Source organism: Dicentrarchus labrax, unplaced genomic scaffold (genome assembly GCF_905237075.1).
Source record: "Dicentrarchus labrax unplaced genomic scaffold, dlabrax2021, whole genome shotgun sequence".
In the NCBI taxonomy this organism is placed as follows: Eukaryota; Metazoa; Chordata; class Actinopteri; family Moronidae; genus Dicentrarchus; species Dicentrarchus labrax.
In genome coordinates, this window is record NW_026136710.1 from 12,234,562 (window position 1) to 12,261,057 (window position 26,496).

The window sequence follows — 26,496 nt, forward strand, 5'->3', positions numbered from 1 at the left end:
AACCAGCCACCTGCCAACTTCTGTATATAAATGACATTACTTCCATTGTTCCCCCATGCTCTGATTAAGGCCACTATGTTGAAACGTTAGCAATTGTTTGTTGATTTTGCCATAATAAATAGATTACACTGAGATGAGTCAACCTTGTCCTGAATATCTCTGTGAGTCTACCTTTTTTTAAATATTTTTCCTCTTTGGGTTTTCAACATTTTATGTTTGAATGCACAGTGAAAGAAGAAAATCAAGTCTTAATGTAAGTGTGCTACATACACAACTGTGGTAATTTGCCTTTAGGCTGATGCAACAACTGTATTGTCCAAATAAAAACTCATTTGAAAATGATAAACTGTATAAGAACATTCATCAGCATTTGATGACAATACACAAACAATACATATACTGTGCAGAGTTTATTTCATCTTAGTGTTTTTCCTGTTTTCTGCAAATATACAGGTGATCTGAAGAGCTGTCCAAAGAGTACACTTTTTATTAACAATATACAAAACAACAATAATTTAATATTAACAATAATGGAGTGTTTAGACTGTTGCATTGTTAATGTATTGACCTTTGACAGGAATTTTATCAATTATTGATTTAGACCAATCATTTTACACAGGTCCTCCAACTTGAAGTAAATGAAAGCACAAACTTTCATAAAGTGTTTTCCCTTTACACTGAACATAAAGCTGTTTCTAGCCCAGAATGCATTGCAGTGATGGTGGGTGTGAACAAAAGTACAACACGGGTTAATTTTAAACCTACAAAAGTCAGTGCATGTCTGCCTTGGAAGATGGAGTGTGTAGTTACTTTTTAACTTTGCAGGGACCTTTGCTCAATTTTATGATATATATACAAGTCTGAATCAGGGCTGTGGATATCTCTTCTGTATTGTTCTGTGTTTAGTCTTTATCTAAGCATATATTTATGCATGTATCCATCTTACAGCTTTTGATGTTCCAGTTGACAGCAAATCAAGAATTGAGTTTAGAAGGCCTCAGTTATCACATCGTCTTTTGACTGTGCAGCTTTTCTGAAATTAAAAAAATAAAAACAGTTAATAGAGAGACTTTCATACAATATATCACCTCTGTCAGACTTTTTACATCCTACTGAATGATTTAATGGATTTTATAAATGCAAAAGAAAACACACCTTTTCTGTTTTCTGCTGCTGAGTACGATTGTTAATACAATTACAAACAGTGCGACAGCTCCAATGACTGAACCAGCCACAATTCCAGCAACATTACCTGAGAAATGACAAAGATGTTTTTAACCAGACGAACCTTACAGAAAACTATAAGTAGTTTTAGTTTACTGCATAGATTCAGACAGAAAGAGAGAATATGCAACAAATGTCCCCAACCAGAATCAAAGGGTTTGATTCAATTTCACAACACACCCAGAATGTTCTCACATTGAAATCTGTCTGATTAAAGGGAATAAGTCTTACTGATTTAAGATAAGCTACTCTGTTTAAAGTTCTCCTAAAGGTATTCATATTTGTATTTTAATTCAGATGTACTTTCTATTCAAATTCAGTGGCACATATTTTTTGTGTTGCTACTACTGAACTTTTGAACAGCTCATTCTAAGGTAACGAAAACACAATGATTCTTATTTTCAGGTGATTATACACTAATGAAAACATAACTAAGAATATTATATTCCATTTCTGCCAATAGATCATCCTAAATGTTACACACTGGACATTTAAACCACTGACAGTATATATAATGGACAGAGCACCTGAGTGTCTTAACTTGCATTCTATGTAATAGCCAGCAGGGGCAGCTCCATTGGCTACAATAACACTGATACCATGCAGTCTTAAAGAGAAATGACCCGACTTCTCACTTGATTTATCAGCTCAGCAAATGGTTTCCTTATGAGTTTATGATCTTAAGTAGTTTCAAATCTTCTTCCATACAACATCATGTTTATTTTGTAAATTATCGTCCCATTTAGAGTAAAATAGACAGTAAAGCAGGGTATGCTTTAGAGCGTGGCTTCCTTGTCATTGACAAGTCAGGCTTGTTTCCTGCTACTGACGAGTCAAAACCGCGCAGCCAATGAGAGCAGCTTAACCTGTATGTCACCTCTGCTGCTTATAGGTTTAAGAAAGGCCTGTGTTTTGGCTAAGGAAGAAGTCCCTCATATTAACTAGACAACCCATAGAGGTGTCCCACTGTAAACGTCTTTGTATTTCAAATGTGATATATGCATTTGTATTAGAGTTAATGGTCTTATAAGGATTTCTCACTTACACAAATATTTAGGTAAAAAGATCATGAGAGTGATTTGATTTTTTTCATTTCAACATTGAACTGATTTGATGGATCAAATGAGGCACACAAAGTCACACACACACACACACACACACACACACACACACACACACACACACATCAAATATACACACTGCTGACTGTTAAGATCAAAATAATTATATAATAATAATAAAGAGTGATTTATTCATTTATTCGTACTGGGAATCATGCAGTTGGTTTCTTCTCCAGACCACTGGCCGTTGCCCTGGCAGACGCGCTCTGCTGATCCTTTGAGAGTGTAGCCATCATCGCAGGAAAACTGCACCTTAGCTCCTTGTAAATATGTGGTCCCCTTTTTCATCCCATTTGTTGGTGGTGAAAGCCAACCACAGGATATCACTGCACAGTATAACAGTGACTTACGCTGTGAAACCAAGTAAATGTACAGTACACAATACTCACTGTAAATGTTCTTAGACAATTTCATTGACTTACCTGGCTTTAGATCCTGCACAAGAGAAATGTGACTCTGGAAAGACATTCTGGTAGCATTTCCCATTTTTGGACTACGACCTACCAGGATATCATACCTACAGGACAGAGTTACTGATCATAAAACAAGCTGCTGTAGTTAAAAAAATGTATCACAGCAATGGAAATTCCTTGCATTTACATAAAGTTAAAAACGGTACCATCAGTATTATCATTAGTAAGTTTTTCTTTTCATACCTACAAAACTGGGAGCCCTCTCCAGAGCATATCTCAGATGCCTGACTGGCTAATGGATCATCTGGACTCTCAGGGACAGAAAACACTGGAACAAAATGAAGGTCGTGTCTGGGGCCATAGTAATACTCTTCCAAAAGATATTCTGAATCATATGTGAACAAGGCAGACTCGTTGTAGACAGCCCCTGTAACACAAAAAGAAAGACACACAACTTAAAACCACAAAAGTGAAAAAGTGAAAGTGAAAAGTGAAAACTGAGCAACATTATATGCAGATATTTCACTAAATGAGAGTTCTGTATTTTCCCACCATGAAAGGGTAACATAAAGGGGACATGACCTAAAACAGGAAGCAGTATGACAAAGAAATGGGGTGGCGAAAAGACCTTAAACTTTGGTGACCTGTGTTTAATTCTTGACTAATATCCAAGAAGTGTGAGTAAGTAATACATTCATGAGTGCAGTCTTCCCTTTCAAACCTGACCAAAGTCCTGATCTTTCTCTCATAGTTGCTTAATTTTAAGTCTTGAGTAAATTTCTTATATTTGCCTAAATTCAATCATTAGCTCCAGTATGTTGGTTCTCATTATGTTGGTGATATTTAATGTTTTCGTCAAATAATCCAAGTCTTGGTGAAAGAACATAATCTTAATGTAATTCATATCCACAACTGTAGTCTATGTCCCAAAATGTCTGTGTAACTACATTTTATGATGAGTCACATCAGCACATAATCTATGTTGTGAACCATTTCTTACAGCTCGCCCCAAAACTGAATAGCTCCTCTGGATTGCTGTGGTTCTGCACAAGTTGACCATTGCTGAGAGCGAGGTCATCCATGGCGTCACCGTTCATCTTTCCCAGCAGCCCAAGAGTGGAGTCTTTGAACTCTTCTGGCAGGAGCACCGTGGTCGTCATGGTACCCTCTCTCAGTCGCACTTCCACCCCGGCTCCAGTTGGGAACATCACGGTCACATTTGTAGAGGTAGGAGAAAATACAAACACACCTAGAAGAGAGATTTAGTTTTAATAAAGGCAGTTCTTGTAGTTTTAACAAGATGATATCAAGACCTTACTTTGAAGACCCTGAAAACAGATTTTCTCAATCAGCTTTTTAATGTTCGGTATATTCCATGGTAGGGCCCATAGAAAGTATTAATGGAACGGGGTAGGGTCATAAAGTACCTATTTGGTGGGTAGCTACACTCTGCTACATTACATACACAAAGAGAAAATCCCATACTTACGGTCAAATAATATGAACAAATACTTTTTCTAAAAAAATTTTTATAAAATTTCATCAAGGGTAGTAAAATCAATCACTTCATCATAAGCAAAAAAGGTGAATCAGGGTCTCACCATGCAGGTCCATCCAGCTCTGTTCAGTAAAGGAGAGAGTTTTTTGATTCTGCAGCACTTCAAGGCCATTGTGACCGCTGACCTGCCGCACCTCAATAACATCAGAGTATGCTTCTTTCATAGCTACAGACGTCAGTTTCGTTGCTTTTATCGCCGTCCCTAAGTGTGAGAGAATCAGATCAGTGACATAGAAAAAGGACATGTTTCTTAGTTCTAGCATTTACTGTTGATTATTGACTGACAGGACATTTAAAAGCTCAGTGCCTTCAGTTGCTCACCATTCACAGGCTCTGTTCTGCCTTGGATTGTCAGCTGCTTCTTCGCTGAGGTCACCAGAGTGTATTCCCCTTTGCCATTGAAGGAGTAGCTGACACCATCAAATGTTATGAAGTGGGGATCTCCAAACACCAAAGCTGGCATTACAGACACAAAAATTAAGACTTGACAGTACAACTATAATCTTATAAATAAAAACGTAAACTGTAATACCGTGGTTGACTCACCTGAGCTGGGTGACTGATAACGCCTGCAGTCACTGGAGGGCCGGTGTTTGAAGTAGTATTGGCAGTTGTCAGACCACAGGCAGCAGTAGTAGAAGCTGAGGACGTCATACACCCAGTGGGACTGTCCAGGTATCCGAGGGGGTTTGTTGAATGGAGGTGAGCCCCAGTCGTGTGCTCGGTCTGGAGTGCTACCCCCAATCGAGTCTGCGGTCAGGACCTGAGCACCGGTGCTGTCATAGCAACACTGTTGCCCGGCTGCATACTTAGGACTGTTGATAAAGGTTTTTTTAATATTAAATTCATTGCAGTATTGCTAGTTTAACGTCAACGTTTTAATTAGCAGTGTAACTTTAATATTCCATGACCAAGTAATGGATCACAACTATTTTTCCCACTTACTTTCAGGATGTTTTGATATATTTTAAGTATGAATGTACAGTAATGGTCAGGTCTTTTTTATCTCAACAAGAGCTCAGTCAGGACACAGAGTGAGTTTTACTACTTTAGGCGCCATAATTCCAGTTGAGCATTCTGGGTAGTGCAGAATTTATGTGTTTTATTCCATGGTTAATGGATAAAAGTGTTTGTATAAATATAATTTAAATGTAATGCAACACACAAGCAAGGAGGATAAGGATATAATCCCAATCCCGAGTGTACACAGCCTGTATGCATGCTGTATCTAGAACGGGACAATAAAACAGGTCTGCTGCTTTGGATGCAGATCTGGCCCAGAGTCAGTTGTTATCTGGAGAGGGTATTTACTGTCAGGGTGACGTAGTGTGGGTCAGGTGCAGGCATGTCATTGGGTTTATAGATAAGAGTATAGATTAAAAAAACAGGAAGCCTAAAGACAAAGTGTAGTATGAGAATGAATATATTCTGTACCTTTTACCAATTTTTTATTTGTATTTTAAGTATTTGGCAAAAATGTTTCCAATTGTCAAAAATCTATGAGGTTTAACACAAGGTGCTTTAACAAAACATAAATTAAATGGTTTGTTTGACAGATTTAGAAATGCTGCATATGTAAACCACCAATACTACCTAGTATTTAAAGTTACAAAATAAAGTTGTTGTTGTATACAGCCATACCCTGCTAAATATGTTACCAATATATTGCTTATGATGTAAGTGCAGTCAACCGTGAGGACAGGATAACAAGGACTCACCTGGCTTGTATTGCCCTTACACAGTGAACACTCCCAGGGTGGTAGGTGCACACGCTCCCTTTCTCTATATCACAGCCATAGTCAGTCTGAGGAGAAATACAACGTCTGTGACCAAGCAGCCAAATTCCCCGTGTTCATTTATAAACTGCAGTTCAGTTGCACCAGCTCTTGCAATGTAACTAGAGTGTTTATTAAGTGGAGATTTAGACATCACTGAATTAAACCACACAAAATAATTCTTCTTTCTAACATCTGACACGATTAGAGGGCAGTTAATGGTCAACATACAGTTGGCCTATCTAACCTGAGACTTGATGAAAATGCTTAATAATGTTCTAAACTGGGATTTTAAATCACATTTCACAAAAAAAAACACAATACAGCTACCTTAACTTACCAATTACCAAAAAGCATCAGTTAGGTTAGCCTAATTGAAGATGTTATCACTGTTAAATGCATGAATGCTACTAACTCTAAAACACATGTATGTCTGTGTACCTGTGTGAATACATAAATTAAACAAACACCTCTAAAATCTTTTGGCAGTTATGTTACAGCTCAGCTTCTTCTTACTAAGAACTTAAGTACAACTTTTAACACAAACAGCTGGTGAAACCCAGTTCAGACGCATTATATATATATATATATTTGCTTGTCCACAGTTTTAAGTTAGTAAATGCTTCACACTGAATCCTCATCATACACATCAAGTCACTAGCTGGACACACAGAGTTTTAACATTGTGTTAGTCACTCACTTGCTATTTAAAGACAGTAATGGCTAACCCTAACTGTAAATTTGTAAGCTAAACATCAATAAGATTGATGCACAAAAGTGTTTGAATGTGTGTGCCTGCCAATAATACAATAAAGGGTGACCTCTCCTTGACTTTGAACTCATAAGCAGTGAGCATTAGTAAAAGGTTACAGGCACTGATAACCATCATAAACCCATCAAATTGTTACTTTTATCCAGCACATAAAATAAAATCCCAATACTCTGTTTAGGTCTTTATCCAGTTAATCAGTTAATAAAGACTTACTGCATTAATAAATAATTATGGTCCGTTTGCCTATCTTCAAGTAATTTGTGAACTCATGGTACAAGGTGTGTACCACTGTATACAGACGTATAAGCAATACAGACACACCTCTTCTCCAGATATAAGTAAATTCCAGCAATTTACTTATATCTTATATCTTATATCTTATAGCTCAGCTTTTGTTTGGTGCAGGCTGGCAAAGTGAGTGCTGCCAAATCTAAATCTGCTTCTCTTCACACTTACATGAAACCTCCCTGTGTCTGCTCTCGCTTGAGCCAAAGTGCAAGGACAGTCTATGATCTCACTGAGGAAGTTGGGCAGCTGATTTTCCAGCTGGTCCCATGCTAAACATTTGTCCAGGGCCCAAACCGTTGAGTTCTGCCTGAACTTCTCCTCCAAATGCCAGGCAAGAGCGTGATCCTCAGTCCACGCTGCTTGTACATTCCTAAATGAAACACATGACAAATGCAGCTGTTGACTTTGTACATACATAATGATTTTTAGAGGATATAGATCTCTGTGAAACCATAATTGAATAGCAAGACTGTTTTTTTTTTTTTTTTTTTGTATTTCAGTTATCTGTATTATAGCAGGTGTTCACACATACCACATGCCATCGGGGTAGGTGCTGGGGCTGACACGTACAGAGCCAAGCTCCCAACTAGAGAAGCTGTTCTTTGCTGGTTCGGGCAAAAAGCTAAAGGAACCATTGTTGGGCTGATCCTTTGCAAGTGAATACAGATATAGCCACTCACCCTGCCAGCTGTCTGTATACGCTTCACCTACAGAGAAACATTTTACAGAGTTCAGTGTTTTCACTCAATTAATAGTCATGTGACCTTCAAAGTGTGTGTGCGGTGTATACAGGTGTACTCACCTGTCTCCCTGTATCCCCAGAGCTCTATATTGACCCTCTCTGCTCTGACCAAAGAGGTATTCCATGTCATCTCAAGAGTGCCTCCAACGTTGGGTGTGCCATAGTACTGCCATTTTGTTGAGTTGACCAGAGTTGCCTTAAACTGAGCATCTAACTTGCCAGTGTGCACTGTAGCAACACATTTGAATCAAATAAAGCATCATGTTAATGTCATGTTTAAGGAAGAGACCTGAGGTCATCAAAAGAATATGTAGACAATTACTGTACCTGAGAGCCAGGATCCAACTCTTCTGAATGTAGTGCCATTATCTGAGGAGATGTCCAAAGGAACCCATCCTGTTTCATACAACAGTGGGGAGATACAATGGCCTCTACTGTTTTCATCCACATACCCCAGAGTGTTGGTATTATTGTTGAACCTGCCATTTTAAAAGAATGATCAGCAAGTTATACTTGAGCGTGAAACTTGATTCTCCCAGTGCTTTCAACTGTATCCTCTGCACAGAGGTGTAAAATAAAGTCTTACCTGCATATAATCTTGGAAGTCTTATTAAAATTTGCATCAAGGACCATAAAATCTGTCCCACCCAAAATGGAGCCGGAATATGGAAAGATTTCCACACAGTACTCTTTATAGTCTGTACAGCAGTTCTTCAGAGAAGTGCACGTTGAGTGACATGAACATGTGTCTAATTTTTCCCCACAGTTTCCTTCACATGTCTGTCCTGTCCAAAATAAGGAGAAAGACGTCTTTAGTATAGAGTCTGGAGGGAGCCATCAGTTTAATTTGAAACAACATTTAAAAGCAATGTATGTATCATGGAATTTAATTAGTGTTTAATGATATATTTTAACTTACCATTTTAATTTTACAAAAATTAATTAGATTTCATTATTCTGTCTTTAAACTATGAAGAGATTTTTTTTATATTTTAAAATGGATTTGCAAAATATTATAGACTTTTACATTTTACTTTTTGTTCTGTCTTTATGTTATGTTCCACTTCACAAATCAAGTTATCTCTGGCTTTAACACAATTTTAGAGACAACACTGAAAATTAAATAGGGCCCAGCAGTTCTTGTAGCTCAGCTGTTGACTTCTGTCCCCCACAAACACACAAATGCTACTGCTGCTTTAAAAGAAATGTGCCCAAATACTAAATACTTTAATCTAAAACTTAGAATGAGCTGCTTAGTTAACTTTTTAATCCTGCTTTTGAACTTTTCCCATCACTGAAATGAACAAACAAAAAAATGACTTTAACAATTAAAAAGTTTGTGGGTGCTTACCTAATGTCCTGCAGATACATGAAACCAGAAGGACAAATATTACTGCTGCGTATCTCTTCATCATGAACCGCTAGCCAAGGTTTCTGCTACTCTCTTGACAGCTTCTACAATTGTGTCCCAGGTAGATATACTCAGCATTTTTCTAAACCTTGGCCCTGCAATCACAGGCATTTACAAACACCAGCTTAATCATCAACCAGAGGTCATTGTAAATCCAGCTGCATTTATCCACCTTTGATCATCTCTCACTTCAATGCAAATTAGTTTGTAAGATTTATTATCTGCTTAATAGATTTTAAATCGTATGCCACACCTGTGGAAATTCATTTTGGCTGTTACGTTATCATTATCATGTTTAGATAAAGGTGCAGTTTATCAAGACACAATTAGTTAGATAAAAGCTAAATAAAACATGCTTTCATGCGTATAATATTGGTCTTAGATAATATCAGTCATATGAAATACTATCAAATAATAGCAGTACAATCATATAAAATACATTACATACTGTGTATTTAATTTATTATTAGTATTCTGTATCACAGCGTGCCTTTAGACTTTACAATTTGAGCTAATTGGCGAAATAGCAAGCTAGCTAAGCAGACATGTACATTAGCATATTAAAATCCTAACAATTTTTGAGCCTGTTGATATGCTGTAGCATTTCCATGGCAACAAGGCAAAATGCTGACAACATACAACTGATGAAAGCTGTACTTGTTTTGCTTCATAAACACTTTTAACATTTTCTTTAGTTCTTGTGTTGTTGTATTTGTGTTGTCCAGCAGAGTGGACTGCTTCCTCTCGCTGCCTTCACTGAGGCAACACTGAGACTATTTCATATTTTGCAGTCTGAATTAATAATTAAGAAAACAAGTTCCACTTTTACACATCATGTGCTTATTTGTTTTCTGGCCACCAAATTGGCATTAGGATGTGACTTCAAAGTTGAGGGTAGACTGAAATTTAATTCTTTACTAATCCTATGACTTTTAAGTCAAAGCACAAAGAACTTGTTGATTTCTTTCACAGGTTTCATTATGCAACCTAAAAACAATCTCTGAGGAGGGGAGCTGTAAGGCCAGCTGCAGGCCAGTAGGGGGAGCAGCTACCTCAGGAATCATCTTCCTGCCACAGTACGCATTTAAAATGTGCTGGAGTATTTTGCTCTGTACTGAATTCATTTTCACAAATAAATACAGCTGCATAAGTGTCCATTGTGGTTTAAAATGTTTTAATGTAACAGTACAACATGAGTGAGGTATTATAAACATTCATGGCTGCACACATATGTAATATTTGTATCTACTGTTATCATGTAGACAGGATTTCAAATGTGTTAAATACAAAATAAAGATTACAAGTGCTTCTATTGTTATTATGGATGGTTTATCTCCATGATTTAGATGGTTTGAACTCTAGATATTAGGAACAAGCAGACCCACTGATAGCTGGGTTCTGTTTTGAGCTTGTCGTCTGCTTTCTACTAAACTAAAATATTGGCAGTACTTGTGTAATATTTGCATAATACATAATTGAATGACATTATCATAAAGATGCAAAAAGTAAAAATCAGCTGACATAGAACACAATTGGCAACAACCATGGAGCAGTATTACTGAACAAACATGGCTGTTACAGCAACATCATCCCAAATCATCTGGCAACATCATCTGGACTTGGTTCTTGTAGATTCCTGAAGAAAACAGTGGAGAGTTTGCTCAGTTGTCTGTACATATAGTAATTTTACATTGTCTTAACATGAACCTTTGATGATTTTCACACTCACCACCATCAAATGGCCATTCTTTGCCCTGTAGACCATGGACTCCTGGCCACTTTTGAAGTCCACAAACCCCTCTCTGCCGGGCTGGATGTCAAATCGCACACTGTAAGCAACAATGACCATTACATATTGAATTAGGCCCATTCGTCCTTTTAACCATTTAGATTTCTATCTGTTAAAATAATAATAATCATCCATAAATTCCAGATTCTGTACCTGCCCTGAACCACTTTGATGTAGTTCTGCTTGTTGGCAATAACACTCAACTTAGTCAGGGCCTCAAACAGGTAGTCACACTGCAGAACCAGATCCCCCTGAAAGAAAAAATGTCATCCTCCAATTGTTAGTGATTTCACAAACCATAATCCTTGAATCAACCGATTCATTAATTAATGTGTTTGATCTGATCTGGGGTCTGCTGTGAGGGGTGCTCATGAAAGTCATGGACCCCATTTTTGAGTTAATAATTATTTACCTATAAAGATCTATGTACAAATTCCTCATCAAGCTATCCTGGCTACAAAAACACTGTTTGCTAGTAAAGGCAACAGTCCAGACTGATGTTGATTTTCGCTGCAGTGTAGAGTCATTACAGATTTCACAGATTAATTGAGCGACAGGGTTCTCTGGTGGTCTACAGGCGCTGAACATGATCCACAAAATCCCTGCTTTGCATCCAGCCAAGCATGTTGTTCCCCAGCTCTCTCTCCTCTCATTTCCTGTCATCTCTCTACTGTTGGCTGTCCAATGTGGTTTTACTGCCTTTGCAGACTCAAGTAATTGTGTAGAGAATCATGCGACACATAACCTACGGACTGTGTTATCAGGATTTCATCTGTTTGTAAAGTAAGGTAGACATTTTGAGATTTAAAAATACAGTGTTTTCGACATCTATTAAACCCGTGTAATGATCTACCTTTTGCTTGATGTCATCACATGTAACATGAAGGATCAGGAAGTTGTCACTCAGGTTGCTGACCGACACACCTATCAAAAAAAAAGAGTCACCTTTAAAAAAAATCTCACGTGTGTGTGTGTGTGTGTGTAACAGCTTCAAGTTTCAAGCATGTAGCTCTCCCTACAGATAATGATGCTTATTTAGTCTAATTGTCTCACTGGTTACCTTTCAGAGAGATGTAATCTATCCGCTGCTTGATCTTGGCCTCCTCCACAAGGTAGGCAGCTTCCTGAGTGAAGATGAGCTGCCGGAGACGAGGCCTAAATCCGTTCCTGTCATACTTCACCACTGGCACGCTGTACTGTGGGAGGGACACACACAAGGTCACCATGGGTTTAAAAGATAGGACAAGGATGCAAATTAAATTCCAATGTTAGTTTACCTTGATGTGCTCATGCTGAATCATCTGAAGCACTTTGATGTTTATATCTTCTGCACCTTAATGAAATAACAGAAACTGCTGAGAATCCATGAGAGAGGATTTCACACACAAATCAAAGACAATAATATGATACAGTCTCGATAACTTAATTATAACTTGATTATCAATGTGCAAAATAGTCCATTAACATGCTCACAAAGTATCTCAGTATGCATAATCAGATTTTGTTATGCAATTTGCTAACTGCAGCATGCATACATCTAATCTAACGTCTAATCTTCAGCCTCCACAGGCTTATAACTGTTCTGTTTTATCATGTTGCACGATATGATATGATGTACTCATGCATACAAAATCACAAAGGTAAGTAAATATTATATTCCTATAAGTAAACTCAAAGAAAAAAAATAACTCTCTTACCTATCCTGGTGTCCACAAACGGTCTGCACACACTGAAGGGGTAGTTTTCTTTCTTTCCTTTGAACATGGAGCTCGTCTGTGCTTTTAACACAAGCTGGGAACGAGGAAACAGGAAATGAATAAACAGTAAGAAAGAAGAAAGTAAGTTACTTTATTTCCTTATTTAAATTTGTCTGGGACTCAATTGTTGCCCACAAACTTATTTCCAAAATTAAGTCATTTTAAATGCAGAAGTTGTGGTTCCTACACTCAAGAAGGTGGATTGTACCTGTGCTTTCCTCTGTGGAGTGATTCCTTGTACGTACTTCCCTACCATGTGGCGAATGTAGAGCTTCTTCAAGAGCTGGGAAGCCTAGAAAATATCCAATTTTACATTAGTTGTTTGATTAGATACCTTTACAGGGTGCAACGGTTACAAACCTGTGCCCTCATGCAGACTTACGACTATAAACAGCTGGTGTCAAAAACATATCACCCACCTCCTTCATAATAGGTGGAGGGGTGAGCCAGGAGTCTTTCTCCAGGACTGTTTTGGGAAGGTTTTCCCTCAGCCGTGTGAGGTAGTTCTGCCTCACATACGCCAGGTACTCACTGTTGTCATTGCAGGCTGGCTGATTTCTGGTTATGAAACCTTTAATGAACCTAGAATAAATCAATAGAAAGGTCACAACATAGACTGTCATTCTCATCTCATTAAACCAAACAGATATCCATTGTGTTAACTTACTTCTTGATGACCTTGACAGCCCATGCCCTCTTTTCACGCTCCTTTCTGGCCATTATACCTCTCCAGCAGTTCTCAATCTTAGTGGCTATTGAGATGAGACAAGGTAACAAAAAGTATTATCTTAAATACTTAACATATTGGCCATTCGGCTACATTTAGGTAAGGAAAAACTTGTGTTTGTGAACAAATCTATGGGCATTTTAACACTCACCAGCATCTCTCTGTTTCTGGTAGTCTCCTTTCACTCTGTAGCCTTTGTACTTGGCCTGAATCCTTGTTGCTGCAACAATGACAGTTACAGTTTCACCCTCAGGATGGTTACTATGCTCAATGTAATATTACAACTTTAGAGAACAGTATCTCACCTAGCTTATGTTTGCAGACCTGAAAGGCGTCTTCTGTTGCAAACAGCGTTCTAGGGTGTCGGATGAAAATTTTTGACCTTGAGGGAAGAACATAAACAATAACAAGTACATACATATCTCATCATAGACTGTCTGGCACACATCCATTAACATCTGCCTACCTGCCCATCTTGTACTCATCAGGTTTGTAGCCCAAATGTTTGATCAAGCAGCGTACACCTTCTGCTGCTGTACCTTTCCAGTTGGGCCAGGTGTCTGGACAGAGAGGTTTATACCTGAGCACAGAAGAAGACCCCACAGTCACACACAGCTTTGTAGCTGATACCAACAATACCATGCCAAATGTCTTCTTAAAAAAAGAGTAACTTCATGTGAATTTGGATGATGAGCCGTGAAAGTGTGCTCAGCTACCTCTGGAGAAAGATGTCGTATTTGCGCCGGTAAGCAAACCCGGCACGCCTGACCCTCAGGTGCTCCATGAGCCCCAGGTACTTCACCTGATGTCTCACCAGCACATCATCAAAGCGTCCTGTAGGGGACACCAAAGGTCATCTCGCAAGTTCAGGGGTCATAACCTTGCGGTCTAACTTACATATGCTGGTTAAACATTGAGAAAAAGCCTGGCTAGGGCTCTAAGATCTTTTCAGAAGTGGAGGATTTTTGGGACACACAGCCTCACCTGGCTGCTTGGCTTCATTGGGTTTAATGCAGCGAACGTACCAGGGCTCTTTGGACATTAAGATCTCAGTCAAGCCCACCAGGCTGCTCTTGAACTGAGTCACAACCTGAGGAGTCACATGAAAAAAGTGATGATAGGTTGTTTGTAGTAGTTTTGTAAATCATGAATTCAATTGGGTCAGAGTGCCATCGTCTAAATTGTTTCGTACAGTTTCAGGCCTCCTCTTGCTGTCTGGTTCAGTCGAAGGAAAACAGTGTTTGATAATAGCATTCTTGGACTGTCGCATGACCTGACGGGGAATAGGAAAACTGTATAAGCAAAAGCTTTACTTTTATATTAATTACAGGTCTATTTTGGTATATTTGGTATTAAAGATTAAAACTCATACAGTAGATTCTAGTACTGTATTTGTGTAATACAATTAATCACATAAATTTGCATTCATTTTCAAGGAATCACTGACCAACCTGATATTGGTATCACGTGGTTATATTACAGAAGTGAAATTAAATTACCTCTTTCCCATTTCGATACAAGAGATCATTGTTTTTGTCCAAGAATCCTGAAAGTATGAAGAACAAAGAGAAACTTTATGTATATTTTTGGCAACAACACATTTCTCCTCTTACCAATGAAAAGCTGAATTCATAAGCAATAAAAATTCACTATACTTAATGCCTCACTTAATCTGGTATGAAAGGTAGTATATGGTAGCACTTTGTTGTTACATGCTAGCTTACCAATGTCAAGCTAGACTAACCTTACTGGAGCATGCAGGTGGTTTCTCATGTGCCTCCTTTATCCAGGTATGTGGGTTCTCGCATTACTTCTTTACTTCTTTGGTTATAAGTATTTGTTTTGTGTTCTTACAACACACACATTTTCTATTTAATATATTAAGCTTATTTATTGTCAAAATGAGTCAACCTTGAACTGTAACAAGACTATTAAAAAGGAATGTCTTTTATTTTATGCATATAGTAGGAACTGTGAATATAATGCATGTAATGCTACAGAGAAATATATGTAGAGCTGTGCATGTAATGTTATTAGTTTGTAACGTTAATGTGAAGCTGCTGTATTGATTATATTTAATCCAGAGGTGTCCTCGTCTCCTTCAAATGCATTCACACACAACACTAGTTTGCCTATAACCTGTTGCATTAGCTATGTGCTATATGTTGGCTAACTTTAAATATTGCTGACAGTCAGTGTTGTGATAGACCAAGACATGTACAGTAATGCAGTATTTCATCTCTTACCAACAACACAGTATGTAACCTCCCCAGCATAGTGCAAGAGGCGGAAGTCTCCTCTTTCCAGTGTTTTCCTCGTCTTTTGGTCTGCAAGTTTATGTCTGCAGGAAGGGGAAAGTTTTAGTATTTTATTTTGATGTTTATGGTTATGCCATGTGCTGGATTGGCTGCTGGGTCATGTCGCTTAACCATGTGCACTTTCTGAAAAGCGTATGTGTTGATCTTACGTGACAAAATGAGGGTGACCACCGATCGTTTCCTCCATCTTCTCCAGTAGGGTGAGATCTGTGGCCTCTCCTGGACGTAAACATTCCTCGTCCTATAGACGAGGAAAAGCATCATCATTTTAGTTTTTGGGGCATTTTTTTGTCTTTCTGTAGGGCCATAACTCAGTCATATCTTTACCAATAAAGAGATGATTCCTCTGTGTTTCTCCTCCACAAGATCACAGATGATCTTGTTGTTGAAATATGGCACTGGTTCCCACTGGGCATAAGAAAACAAGCGAGGGATTTAAAGGCAGTTTTTATCATATGTGAGTTTATTTTTGCACATTAGTATCAGTGTGAGCCACAAATGACAAGAAAATATAAGGATGGTAGCTGTTACTTCAATCCCTTCCATCTCGTACTCCTCCTGCTCTGACTTCAGGGTCAGCTGGATGAAAAGCTGCTGCAGCTTCTCGTTGCAGTAGTTGATGCAAAACTGCTCGAAGCTAAAATAAATCATAGGCACTGTCAGCATCAGATTCTTCACGTCACATGTTTGCTGTAGAAAAATCAGCTCAGCTGTGGAAGATCTCACCTGTTCACGTTGAAAACCTCGAAACCATAGATGTCCAAGAGACCAATTACTGTTTTCCTGGAGGAATCCTACAGATAATTTAGACAGATATGATTTCTGGTTTCTAACTGAAATTAAAGCTCATATGCTATTTTAAACCAATAAAATTACAATGGAAATATAATCAGCCCAAAGAAACGTTTTACAGATGTGCTGTTTTTCAGAATTGGGTGCTTTCAGTCTCACAACCAATCAAATGGCTGCCTCAGGCTTGGTAAAATCTTGTTACCCCAATTTTCTCCCCATTTCTGTGATCTTAATGAGACAGGTCTGGCTAGGCATGATTAGAAAGAGAGTAGCTTTTGTGTCTCACCTTGTTTGCTAGAGATTCATTGATCTTGTTGACTAGCCAGTTGAAAGTGCGGCCGTATATGGCTTTGGCAAGGGCATCTCTGGCATATACTGCATGGTCCACAGAGAAGGGACTGAACACCTTTAACATCAAAATTATGAGGATCATTTAAAATAAAACAAGTAAAAAGAAATGTATACTTTGAAACAAAAGAAGTCAAGTCACCTCCTCTGCTTTGGCTTCAATCTTCCTATGGGTTAGGCCTTGTTGTAGCACCTGAGCAGGAATCCCCAGCAGCTGCACAGCAAAGGCAAAGAAAAAGAAAAAAAAAAACATATAAAACCAAATAGTCTCCTCTCCATAAGAAAGTTGCATGGAAACAGATAAAGGGTTTAAACTGTGGTTTGTTTGGGGCTCACCTTTGACACCCAATGCATCTCCTGGTTGTTGTTGAGAGAGGCGTATCCTCGAACATCTGCTACAAACTTGATGTTTCCCAGATGGAGCACACTAGCAATTATTCCAAACAGGTGCTGCATTACATCCAGAGAGAAATACTTCATGAATCACCAGCAAATCAGTCATAGATTCAAATAAAGTTTTGTCCAGTTTTGATGTATAAAGATTTACCGTACTACCTCACCTCAATATCACTCTCATTGAACTCTATCACGGAGAGGGCTTTCTGCACCATCCTCCAGTCACTTTTATCATTGATAGAGCTAACTTTGGCACAACCACCCTGGAGGAGACAGAAATAAAAACAAATTTTTTGTTGCAGTAGGTAAATTAACACTTTCTGTTTTTCTTTCCACTGACCTGCACCAAGTAACTGTAGTGCTGGCAGTTTCTCTCCAGGCCGAGCCAGCGGAGCAGATCTTCCTCTCCTCCCTCCACCAGCTGATAGAAGATGTGGAAGTTTCTCTCTCCATGGTTCTGGTGGACCACACGGGACTTCTCCAGCAGGTAACTCAGGATATGACCACCAACTGCACCACCCTGATGGAGAAAGGTAATCCTTAACCCCTAGTCAGTGCTTAGTGTGAACATTGAGGTCATTACATTGCTGTGTTATATTATCTTGATTATCTGCACTGTAATGTAAAGAAGATATTTCAGTCCACCTGGTGGTCGAACTGGATGTCCATGTATTTCCCAAAGCGGCTTGAGTTGTCATTCTTCAGGGTTTTGGCATTTCCGAAAGCCTGGAAGGTATGAATTTATACACAGTGTGCAAATATACTATATATGTATAAAACAGTTTATCTAAATGTGGTCTTAGCCAGCAGAAGCCCTGACACAGATATCCATGTCACTGACCTCAAGCACTGGATTGGAAAGAAGCAGCCTGTCCCGGACATTGTTCAGGAGTTTGGTACTTGGACAGCTGACAGCGTAGAATTGCAGGATTTTCTTGGAGGCCTCAGTCTTGCCGGCCCCGCTCTCCCCTGAGATCAGGATGAAGTGGTTGTTGAACTCAGACTGCATGGTTCGGAAGACGTTGTCTGCCAGCGCGTAACTGAAAGAACAGTAATAGTGAAGTCAAAGTCAGCCCCCTTTAAAGTTCAGACTTTTTTGGCCATCATAAAACTAGAGTCTATGTTTTTATGACTTTGTCAGATAGCTAGCTGTCGAGACATTTAGCTTAAAACAAAAAATGTCAACCTCATAGGGGCACTAGAGGAAAAATCAGGATTATGAAAGTCAGAGGGATTCCTCCTCTGTGGATTACGAATGTCTGTACAAAGGTTCATGACAATCCATCCATGAAAGTCCAAAGTGGTGGACCAACTGACATTACCATCCCTGGAGCCATGCCGCTAGCATTACTAAAAAAATAAAGGTTTATCTTATTTAAGAACTTATTTATCTGGCATAGAAAAGCCCCACCTATAATACCCACTGCATGCAGTGCAAATAAATACAGAATAAAAAATATCTTACATGTGAGGTGGCAGCTCAAAAAAGTTTACACCCATGTAGGTATCCATTTGCTTCTTACTGTAGATATCTAACTCTTTGTATGGGTTGACCGACACCAAGAGAGTCCCAATGTAAGTCTGCAAAGAAAGACAGGGAAAGGAAGTCATGTTCTGCAACTCTTGCACATTTGGGATTGGGATTGTTTTTTCCAAACATTACATGACAATAAAAGAAGGCTTCCAGCACTGTGGTGTCCATGTATCACTCTGCTGATAAGTAATTTTGTACCTCTCATCAAAAGCAATAAGTTTGGCTAATCGCTTGTCATGACCTTATGAACAGAGGTGACCTTTAGATTGCTCACTCTGCAAATGAAAAGAACAGGAGGTGCTGTTTCAGCAACTCAAGGTGCCAGATTCAGCACAAGGCAACATAGCATTAGGATCTTGATGGGTTGAAGGTCGAGGGCGTGACGTTTAATTAGAGTAAGAGAAAGCCATGTAATCTAACATTACACCACACAGGAAGACTCACGTAAATGAGATTCTCATGGAAGCGTTTCCTCAGGTTGTCCAGGAAGGCACTCTCACTTGTGTAGGCGTCCAGTAGAACAAAATCCTGGATGCCCACGCGATCCCGGGCTGTCAGGGAGGCTTCCATGTTCCTCAGGATCTGGTTACACCGCTCATCCAGGCTCTGTGCCCAAACAAGAATACATCAGGACAAGGAAACAACAGAGCTAAGTAACATGACAAAACTGTACAAAATTCACATATATTATGTTATTTTTGGCATAATTCTCATCCCTTCTGTCAAGACGAGGCCCATATGTCCCATCCTTTTCCTTTGTGTCCTGTTTTCCTCAAAAGTTATCTGTTTTTGTTGAGGTTGTCACCACTCAAGAGCACATACACACACATGTTCACAATCATGGACAACCTAGAATATATCGTTCCCAGTAGGTGACTCATTTCCTGCCTATTTGTCCCTATATCTGTGACTCCTAGTCAGAGCCCTAAATGGCCTTGGCTGTATCCTCTATGCTCATGACAAATCTTAATTCAGCCTCCACTATCTAATCTGCTTCTGTGTTCTCTAAAGAGCCATCAGTCTTGTTTATGTCAAGGACTGAATAAACACAATACATTGCACAAGCTTCACTTGAAGTTTTATAATTTCCAAGTTTCTCAGTCTAACAGAAGATTAAATTATAACTGAATCCAGATTTTAATTAAGAACTAAAATCCCGAAGTAATTACATTCATTATAATATTTATAACTACAGGATATCATCTTGCACTTAAAAATACACAGCTGAAGAAGTGCCAGGTAAAATAATCAGCAAACGTGATGCACTTTAATTACGGTGCTATGAAAGAGCCACCCAGCATTATGCTTCAGTAGTTTGGCTCTCATCACTGCCGATTTGACCTGTCACCAAGTCGGAGTAACTGACACTCACAGATCAATCTCCAGTAAAACAAGCTGCTGCTCTACTGACCCAGCAGAAATCTACAGAAAAATGTCCTACTAAATCCTGTCCTGAAAACATCATGTAATCATTAAAACGTTTTTCAGGAAAAAGAGCCAAAAAGTTACCTACCCGGCAGGTTGCTGATGTATGTGCGTGTGTGCCTCTGTACCTTTTCTGAACTGAACATCTGGTTTTATTGAAGGAAAGGGGCAGCAGTGTGACAGGAAACACTGATGGATTACAGTCTCTACTTCCTTCAATAGGAAACCATCAATAATGTAATGAGTGTGCAACAAAGGAAGCAAATCTCATTCTAAATATGTATTTGTGTGGTTGTGTGTGTGTGTGTTTGTAGATAGATAAGTTACTGTAGAGCTTTACCACATAAAACGTACTTTCATTTGTATGAACCTTTTCATTAATTCACAATTTCAAATCTAAATCAGAGAGAGTTGGATGGTGGAAGGCTGCAACATGTCAGGTCATTCACCAAAAACAAGAACTTGTTGATCTTGCTAATCAAATAAAAAAAAACCTCAACTAAAGCTCATTGATCATACAGTCCTTAACAAAATATTACAGTTAGGCTTCATAACTATACAAATATTAATTTAGTTTTTTTATATTTATACATTTATATATTTTGTTCATCATATTATATTTAAGTGTTTGACGGACAAAAAAGCTGATTAAAAAATTAGATTGTATATACAGTACGTAATGTATTAAAGGACACACTCACTTTTATCATAAATTTACATAACAAAAGAGAAAAGTCCAACAACTGGTAGCAGTACCATAATATGAGATATTGAAAGTCTTTGAAAATATACGTCTAAATACCTAAAATCTACTTTAAAAAAACTTAAAGATAAGAGCAGTAATAATAAAATTAAAAACCAAATGCTAATCTCATCACAGAGGTGATCTCTCACACACTGTTCAGATTTCTTGATTGGACGATAATCTCCTCATTTGGCTGTAACTAACGCCTGAAAAAAGCCTTCTGACCTGCCTGCTGCTATTTAATGAACTGGGTTCTGTTGTCCAATTTCTACATGACTTGCATCATAGAGAAAAGCAGCAAGGTGGTCTGTCTCAGACACTCTGCTTTGTTGTTGGCACTCTGTGGACGTCTGTGAGCAGGCAGTTGGCTGGGCACCGAGCGCATAGATTTTCTGACAGTCAAAGGAAATGTTACCTCTACATGGCTGATAGTAGAACAATACTATGCTGTAAAAGGATGGACAATTTGTCTAAGTTGGCAACATTGTCATTTGATTGGACAGGATGTTTAATATTTTAAGGCAAAGATAAGAACATATATGAACAGTCACATGTAAAATGTAACACACAAACATCCAACATGAACAACTACCATAAAACATCAAATTTTGATGTCAGCCTAAAGCGGAACAGGAAAGCCTATCTGACCCAGAGACCATCACCTGAGAGGGCGCTCCATTGTCCCTGACTATCCAGTATGGTGCAGGATCCTGTTACGCAGCCACAAAGTGGCAGTTAGGCTCCTGAAAGAGATAGCGCTCCTCGTGGGCTATTGACTGACACCACACATCACCCAGGGCAACACACATTTAGGGGGCTCCAGGTGTCTAGAGAAACCTGACCATGACTGGCCTCCATCACATCAGCCAAGTACAGTACCTCCTCTGTTGCTACTGTTTCACACAAGCATATATAGCAACAACATGTTCAGCTGGATCACTGAATGGTAAAGAAGCAACTATAAGTGCGAAACTTCTGGGCAGTTTAAGATAGCATTCATTTCCATTTTTTGTCAACTTGGGGTCAATGAAACAAGCTGAATACCTAACATTCACATAGTATCACTTTAGAAAGGTGTTGTTTTTTTAATACCAACTAGCAAACAGTTTGGATTTGTGTTTCTTTCCACCTGGTAAATACCATCTCCCAATATTCATTATCCTTTTTGGTCTAATTTGGTCTCCACCAACTCCTGAGGGAAATATCTGTCTCTTGCTAAATGCTCCACTACGTTCACAAGCTATTCGCTAACTTTGTCAGTGTACTGCTTGATGCAAGGCAGGTAGTGGACATTGGGCTCCTGAGAGCAGCTAGAAAATGCAGTTGATCTGTGCGTTGAGAGAGAGAGAAGTTGCAGGCAGAACAAAACTGAGTTATAATTTTCTGTGGATTCGTTACTATGAGCGACCTCTTTTGCATTACACAGTCATCTGATTCATTGAGAATATAAAAATATTGATTAGTGCAGCTTTAAATCATTACTTCATGAGAAGAATTGTACCAGTGGTAGTCATTCTGTATCAGAAAAGACCCTCAGGCCGACGGCAATGCGCACCTATACCCCCTTGTCTGGATCAAATGAAGAATTGTGCATCAGGGTACTTTGAAAGATGCTGCAATCACTTAAAAATATCCACACACCCTACCTGCTTTACTTCCAAAACCATGTGCGTCATGGTTGAATCAGGCTTGCGCGATGAACCTGATAAATCCAAATTACTTTGAACTTCAGTCCTCAGGTGTACAACTAAGACAGATGGTAGTTTTAGTAGCCGATGATTTCTCCCATAGTTGAGCCTCTTTAGGTCAGCACATATATTTCACCAAGAATCTACTTTCACCACTGTCTCCTCTACTACTCAGGTTTACATCGGTCCTTGATTCAAATACTGGCTCGGAGCAGGCCCGGTACCACGACTTGGGACAGAGAGGCTGAGGAGGAGGAGGAGGAAGAGAAGGAGGAGTGTGGCACTGCTGCTTCCTGCTGGGCTGGTGTCCCTGCATTGTAGGTAATGAGGCAGTAATGAGCTACCTGGCTCTGGGAGCACTGGGCTGGTTAAACATTCATGGAGCCCAGGCAGCAAACGTTCATTCAGCGCTTTGCTGAGTGTTGAACAGGTACACTATGTGTTTAAGGAAGAGTGTGTGCATATATGTGTGTGTGTGTGCAGGTATGTAATACAAGGATGTAGTAACTCTATCCTCCCGAAGACCTGTCCTCACCCTCCTCCCCACAAAATTACAGCACAGGTATTCGATTACTGATCTTTGATTAGGCAGATGCATTTCAAACTAATTACTGACTGCTCATTAGAGCCACAACTTTCAGACAAGTTTGGGATTAAACCACTGATTCTGTGACACCAGCCATCAAAATCACACACATTTTTAATAATTTCAGAACTAGAAAATGTGCTGCTATAATTGCTATACATTCTGGTGGTGCCATCTTCTACATAGAGAAGCTTTTAAATGAAACCTTGAATATAAAATTGTATTCAAGTGATTATGCTGTAACATGGAACTGATTTTACCCAGTTATAGTCAGTTTTACTTTGACAAATCAATATGTTTTCATCAATAACTGCCATAAAATCTTATTCTTTTAAAAGATTTTATGGCATTTTCTGCCTTTATTTAAAAAACTAGAGCTAACAGGAAATGTAGGGAGAGACAAGATATGAACATAGAGCCAAAATTTCTAATGCTTTATGTTATTTTTTAAATGGACATGATAATAAAACAATATTGCACACTGGTGCTTTTATCTTTGTCTTGTGGTTCAGTTGTGACAGGCATGCGGGCGGCGTAACATTGCTCTCTAATTCCGTCTGTTTAAATTTTAACATTGTGCTTCCTGTAAGCATCAACAAAGGCATCTTACGTTACTGCCTGAAGATCGGCCAAAACACACGCTGACATAAGAGAGCATGTCGGAAAATACCTAATTAACATAATGCAATCCATTATGCAAATACTGGGGGATTTCTAGGATCTACTCAATCTTTAAAGAGGACCACTGCACTCCTGATAAACTCCCAATAAAACACACACACCACATGACCAACGGAGTTGTGGTGGCCACACCTATTGACAGTTAGGGCTCAGGCTCAATAATATTCTTTGATGCAAACACCTCGGGCCCTCGCAAACAATCCAATCCTAAATTTAAAACAACTTAAAACAACAATTTTAGCTTTTAATTAGATACCTACTTTTTGAAAAGTTTTATAGGATCGCAAGTATCCTAACTCAAAACTAAATCTAAACAAACAAACACTAAACAGTTAGCTAATAAGTGATGCCCATTGCCTATTATTTGACGTTTTTTTAATGTTGGTGGCGGTATTGATATCTGAGCTATGATACTGATACAAAAAAGGAAAACCATTCTATTGTTTACTATTAATAAATACAAAATAAATGCAGCATAAGAATAATAAAAACATAATTTAAAATCATATAATTCTTTAAAAAAATAAATAAAGTTTCAAGAAGATTAAGAATTTGTGCATTAACTCTCAATTTGCTGTATTTTTGATGCCCGGCACTAATGATAACACAAAAAACTGGTCCATAGAGTATCTCCTTTACTTTTGCATTAATTTTATGCATAGCCTCCCTCCTGCACTGATGGTTTACAGTGATAGTGTACCTGAGTAATTAAATAAGCTTAATATTGTAATCTTCTGACCACACGCTGTACAGTAACGACTCACACACACACACTTAAAAATCTCAACATCTAAAAAAAGAGGTAAATAATATGACTTACTACAGACTTGTTTCTGAAGAATGAAGGGCAAGTTGGATCACAACACATCTTTGATCCACCACTTATCCAAATGAATATTCACAAACCCAATTAGTCCTAAACAACTTCACTTTCAAACTAATCCTTTATTCATGTGAACAAATAGATTGCTGTCGCCGGGGCAGGACTTTGAAGGCCAGAACGAGCTGTGAGGCTATTAGTTTCAGAAATGCAGCATTCAGTGAACAAATGGTACAATAATTAAAGTCCAGCATCACAAAACCAGCTGTTTCAGTGATTTGGATTTTTTTATAGAATATCTTTAAGCAGGGTAGGTCATCCACATGTCAAAATAAAAAATAATAGTTAATAGGACTACAATATTTTAGCATTCAGCTTTTAAATATGTAGATGTCAGTTCTTACCTTTGAGTCCATGTTGCAGCTCTTTGTGCTCTGCTGAGGTTCTGTATTGCTCTGTATGAGTCTGACCGAGCAGCTGATGTGGGGACAGGGGGATATGTAGTATATTCTACCTGTATTTATGACCGTCCCATAATGCAGCAGCCTCAGCATGTCCTCAATGTCCTACTTTTCTCCAGCTTTTATTTTCAGGTTGGCCTTATTCACTCGCAAGGGTGCAGAAGACTGAGAGCCTCCAACAGTCACAGACAAACCTCTTATTTGAGAAGATGTCTTTCTGTGGTTGTAAATACTAATAAAAATATTTAACTGTTCAAGTTTAATAAATGGGATTTTTTTGTGGTATGTGCTATAGTCAACTTGGTCTCCAGAGTATCACACTGCTGGTAATTAGTTTTGAATAGACCATTTCTCCTATAATACATCTATACTTTCACTTATAATGGAGTTGTACCAATCCAACAATGTCAAAGACATTGTTGGATTGGTACTTTAACCAAGGTTAAGGATCTTCAATCTCTGTGTCTCGGGGACTGTACTAGTGTTTCTGAATGCAACTAATTTACTAGAAATCTCACTTTACTGATGAACACTTTCCTAAACATAGCATAGTAAGTATATTTTCTATGTTTTCCACTGTTCTCATTTCATTTAAGTTTGATGTAAACAGAAACTTGTTTGAGATACAGAAGATAATCCAGAGCAGCAGCAGCAGCAGCAGCCCTGAACTGCCTACTGAAGTCAAAGCCTCATAAAGTCTGAGTCTGGTGTTCTCGTGCTACAGGAGGTAATACTGCTGTTTTGACAGAATACCAGGTCTTAAATCAATTCCTTCCTCTCATTAGGCTTCTGAGAAGAGATAAAATAGTCTTTGTAAAGCGTAATTACCACTGTGATTGTTACGTGTTTGAACTCAAGAAGTGCTACCTTTGACAACAGCAGGCTTTACAAGAGAGAGCCCTCTGATTACTTGACCAACTATCACCTACAATACCAGAGGAATGAGAGCACAACCTGCTGTCAGCCGCAGGATATAACAGCTAGTTAGCTACTGAACCATAGTCCGGTAGTTGTAAGCTGCACCTCATGTCACCCTCAGCTTGGTGAATCAAATCAAATCCAAATATCTGCTCACTTTACTCCCTCTATCAACATTATTCTTCACTAATGTATAATCTTTCCGTG

The 26,496-nt window shown here is 38.7% G+C and overlaps 2 protein-coding genes across 4 annotated transcripts; both read right to left on the minus strand.

Moving 5' to 3' along the window:
• Positions 1-397: 397 nt before the first annotated feature.
• LOC127370783 (sushi domain-containing protein 2-like) lies at positions 398-9,372 on the minus strand. The gene is made up of 16 exons (XM_051413148.1): positions 9,245-9,372; positions 8,480-8,678; positions 8,221-8,372; positions 7,954-8,121; positions 7,684-7,858; positions 7,320-7,521; positions 6,035-6,120; positions 4,863-5,131; positions 4,638-4,772; positions 4,360-4,518; positions 3,759-4,007; positions 3,002-3,185; positions 2,768-2,862; positions 2,492-2,671; positions 1,156-1,252; positions 398-1,033 (listed from the first exon to the last, which is right to left on the minus strand). Exons 1-16 carry the CDS (start codon positions 9,306-9,308, stop codon positions 988-990), a joined length of 2,460 nt encoding a protein of 819 aa, XP_051269108.1. The 5' UTR covers positions 9,309-9,372; the 3' UTR covers positions 398-987.
• A 1,089-nt stretch (positions 9,373-10,461) lies between these two features.
• On the minus strand, positions 10,462-25,418 carry myo1hb (myosin IHb). Of its 3 annotated transcripts, none has more exons than XM_051413164.1 (32): positions 25,315-25,418; positions 19,410-19,571; positions 18,897-19,012; positions 18,273-18,471; positions 18,077-18,157; positions 17,772-17,951; positions 17,596-17,694; positions 17,372-17,485; positions 17,178-17,249; positions 16,974-17,093; positions 16,622-16,689; positions 16,427-16,532; positions 16,223-16,303; positions 16,045-16,136; positions 15,824-15,918; positions 15,077-15,123; positions 14,770-14,850; positions 14,562-14,667; positions 14,294-14,411; positions 14,044-14,157; positions 13,883-13,959; positions 13,729-13,797; positions 13,518-13,602; positions 13,270-13,432; positions 13,059-13,142; positions 12,791-12,884; positions 12,371-12,426; positions 12,154-12,289; positions 11,947-12,017; positions 11,247-11,344; positions 11,034-11,133; positions 10,462-10,940 (listed from the first exon to the last, which is right to left on the minus strand). In XM_051413164.1, exons 1-32 carry the CDS (start codon positions 25,324-25,326, stop codon positions 10,914-10,916), a joined length of 3,123 nt encoding a protein of 1,040 aa, XP_051269124.1. In that variant the 5' UTR covers positions 25,327-25,418; the 3' UTR covers positions 10,462-10,913. The 3 variants fall into 3 exon arrangements, with proteins under 3 accessions (XP_051269124.1, XP_051269126.1, XP_051269125.1); XM_051413166.1 differs by lacking the exon at positions 25,315-25,418 and adding an exon at positions 22,782-23,072; XM_051413165.1 differs by lacking the exon at positions 25,315-25,418 and adding an exon at positions 20,479-20,537.
• Positions 25,419-26,496: the final 1,078 nt, after the last annotated feature.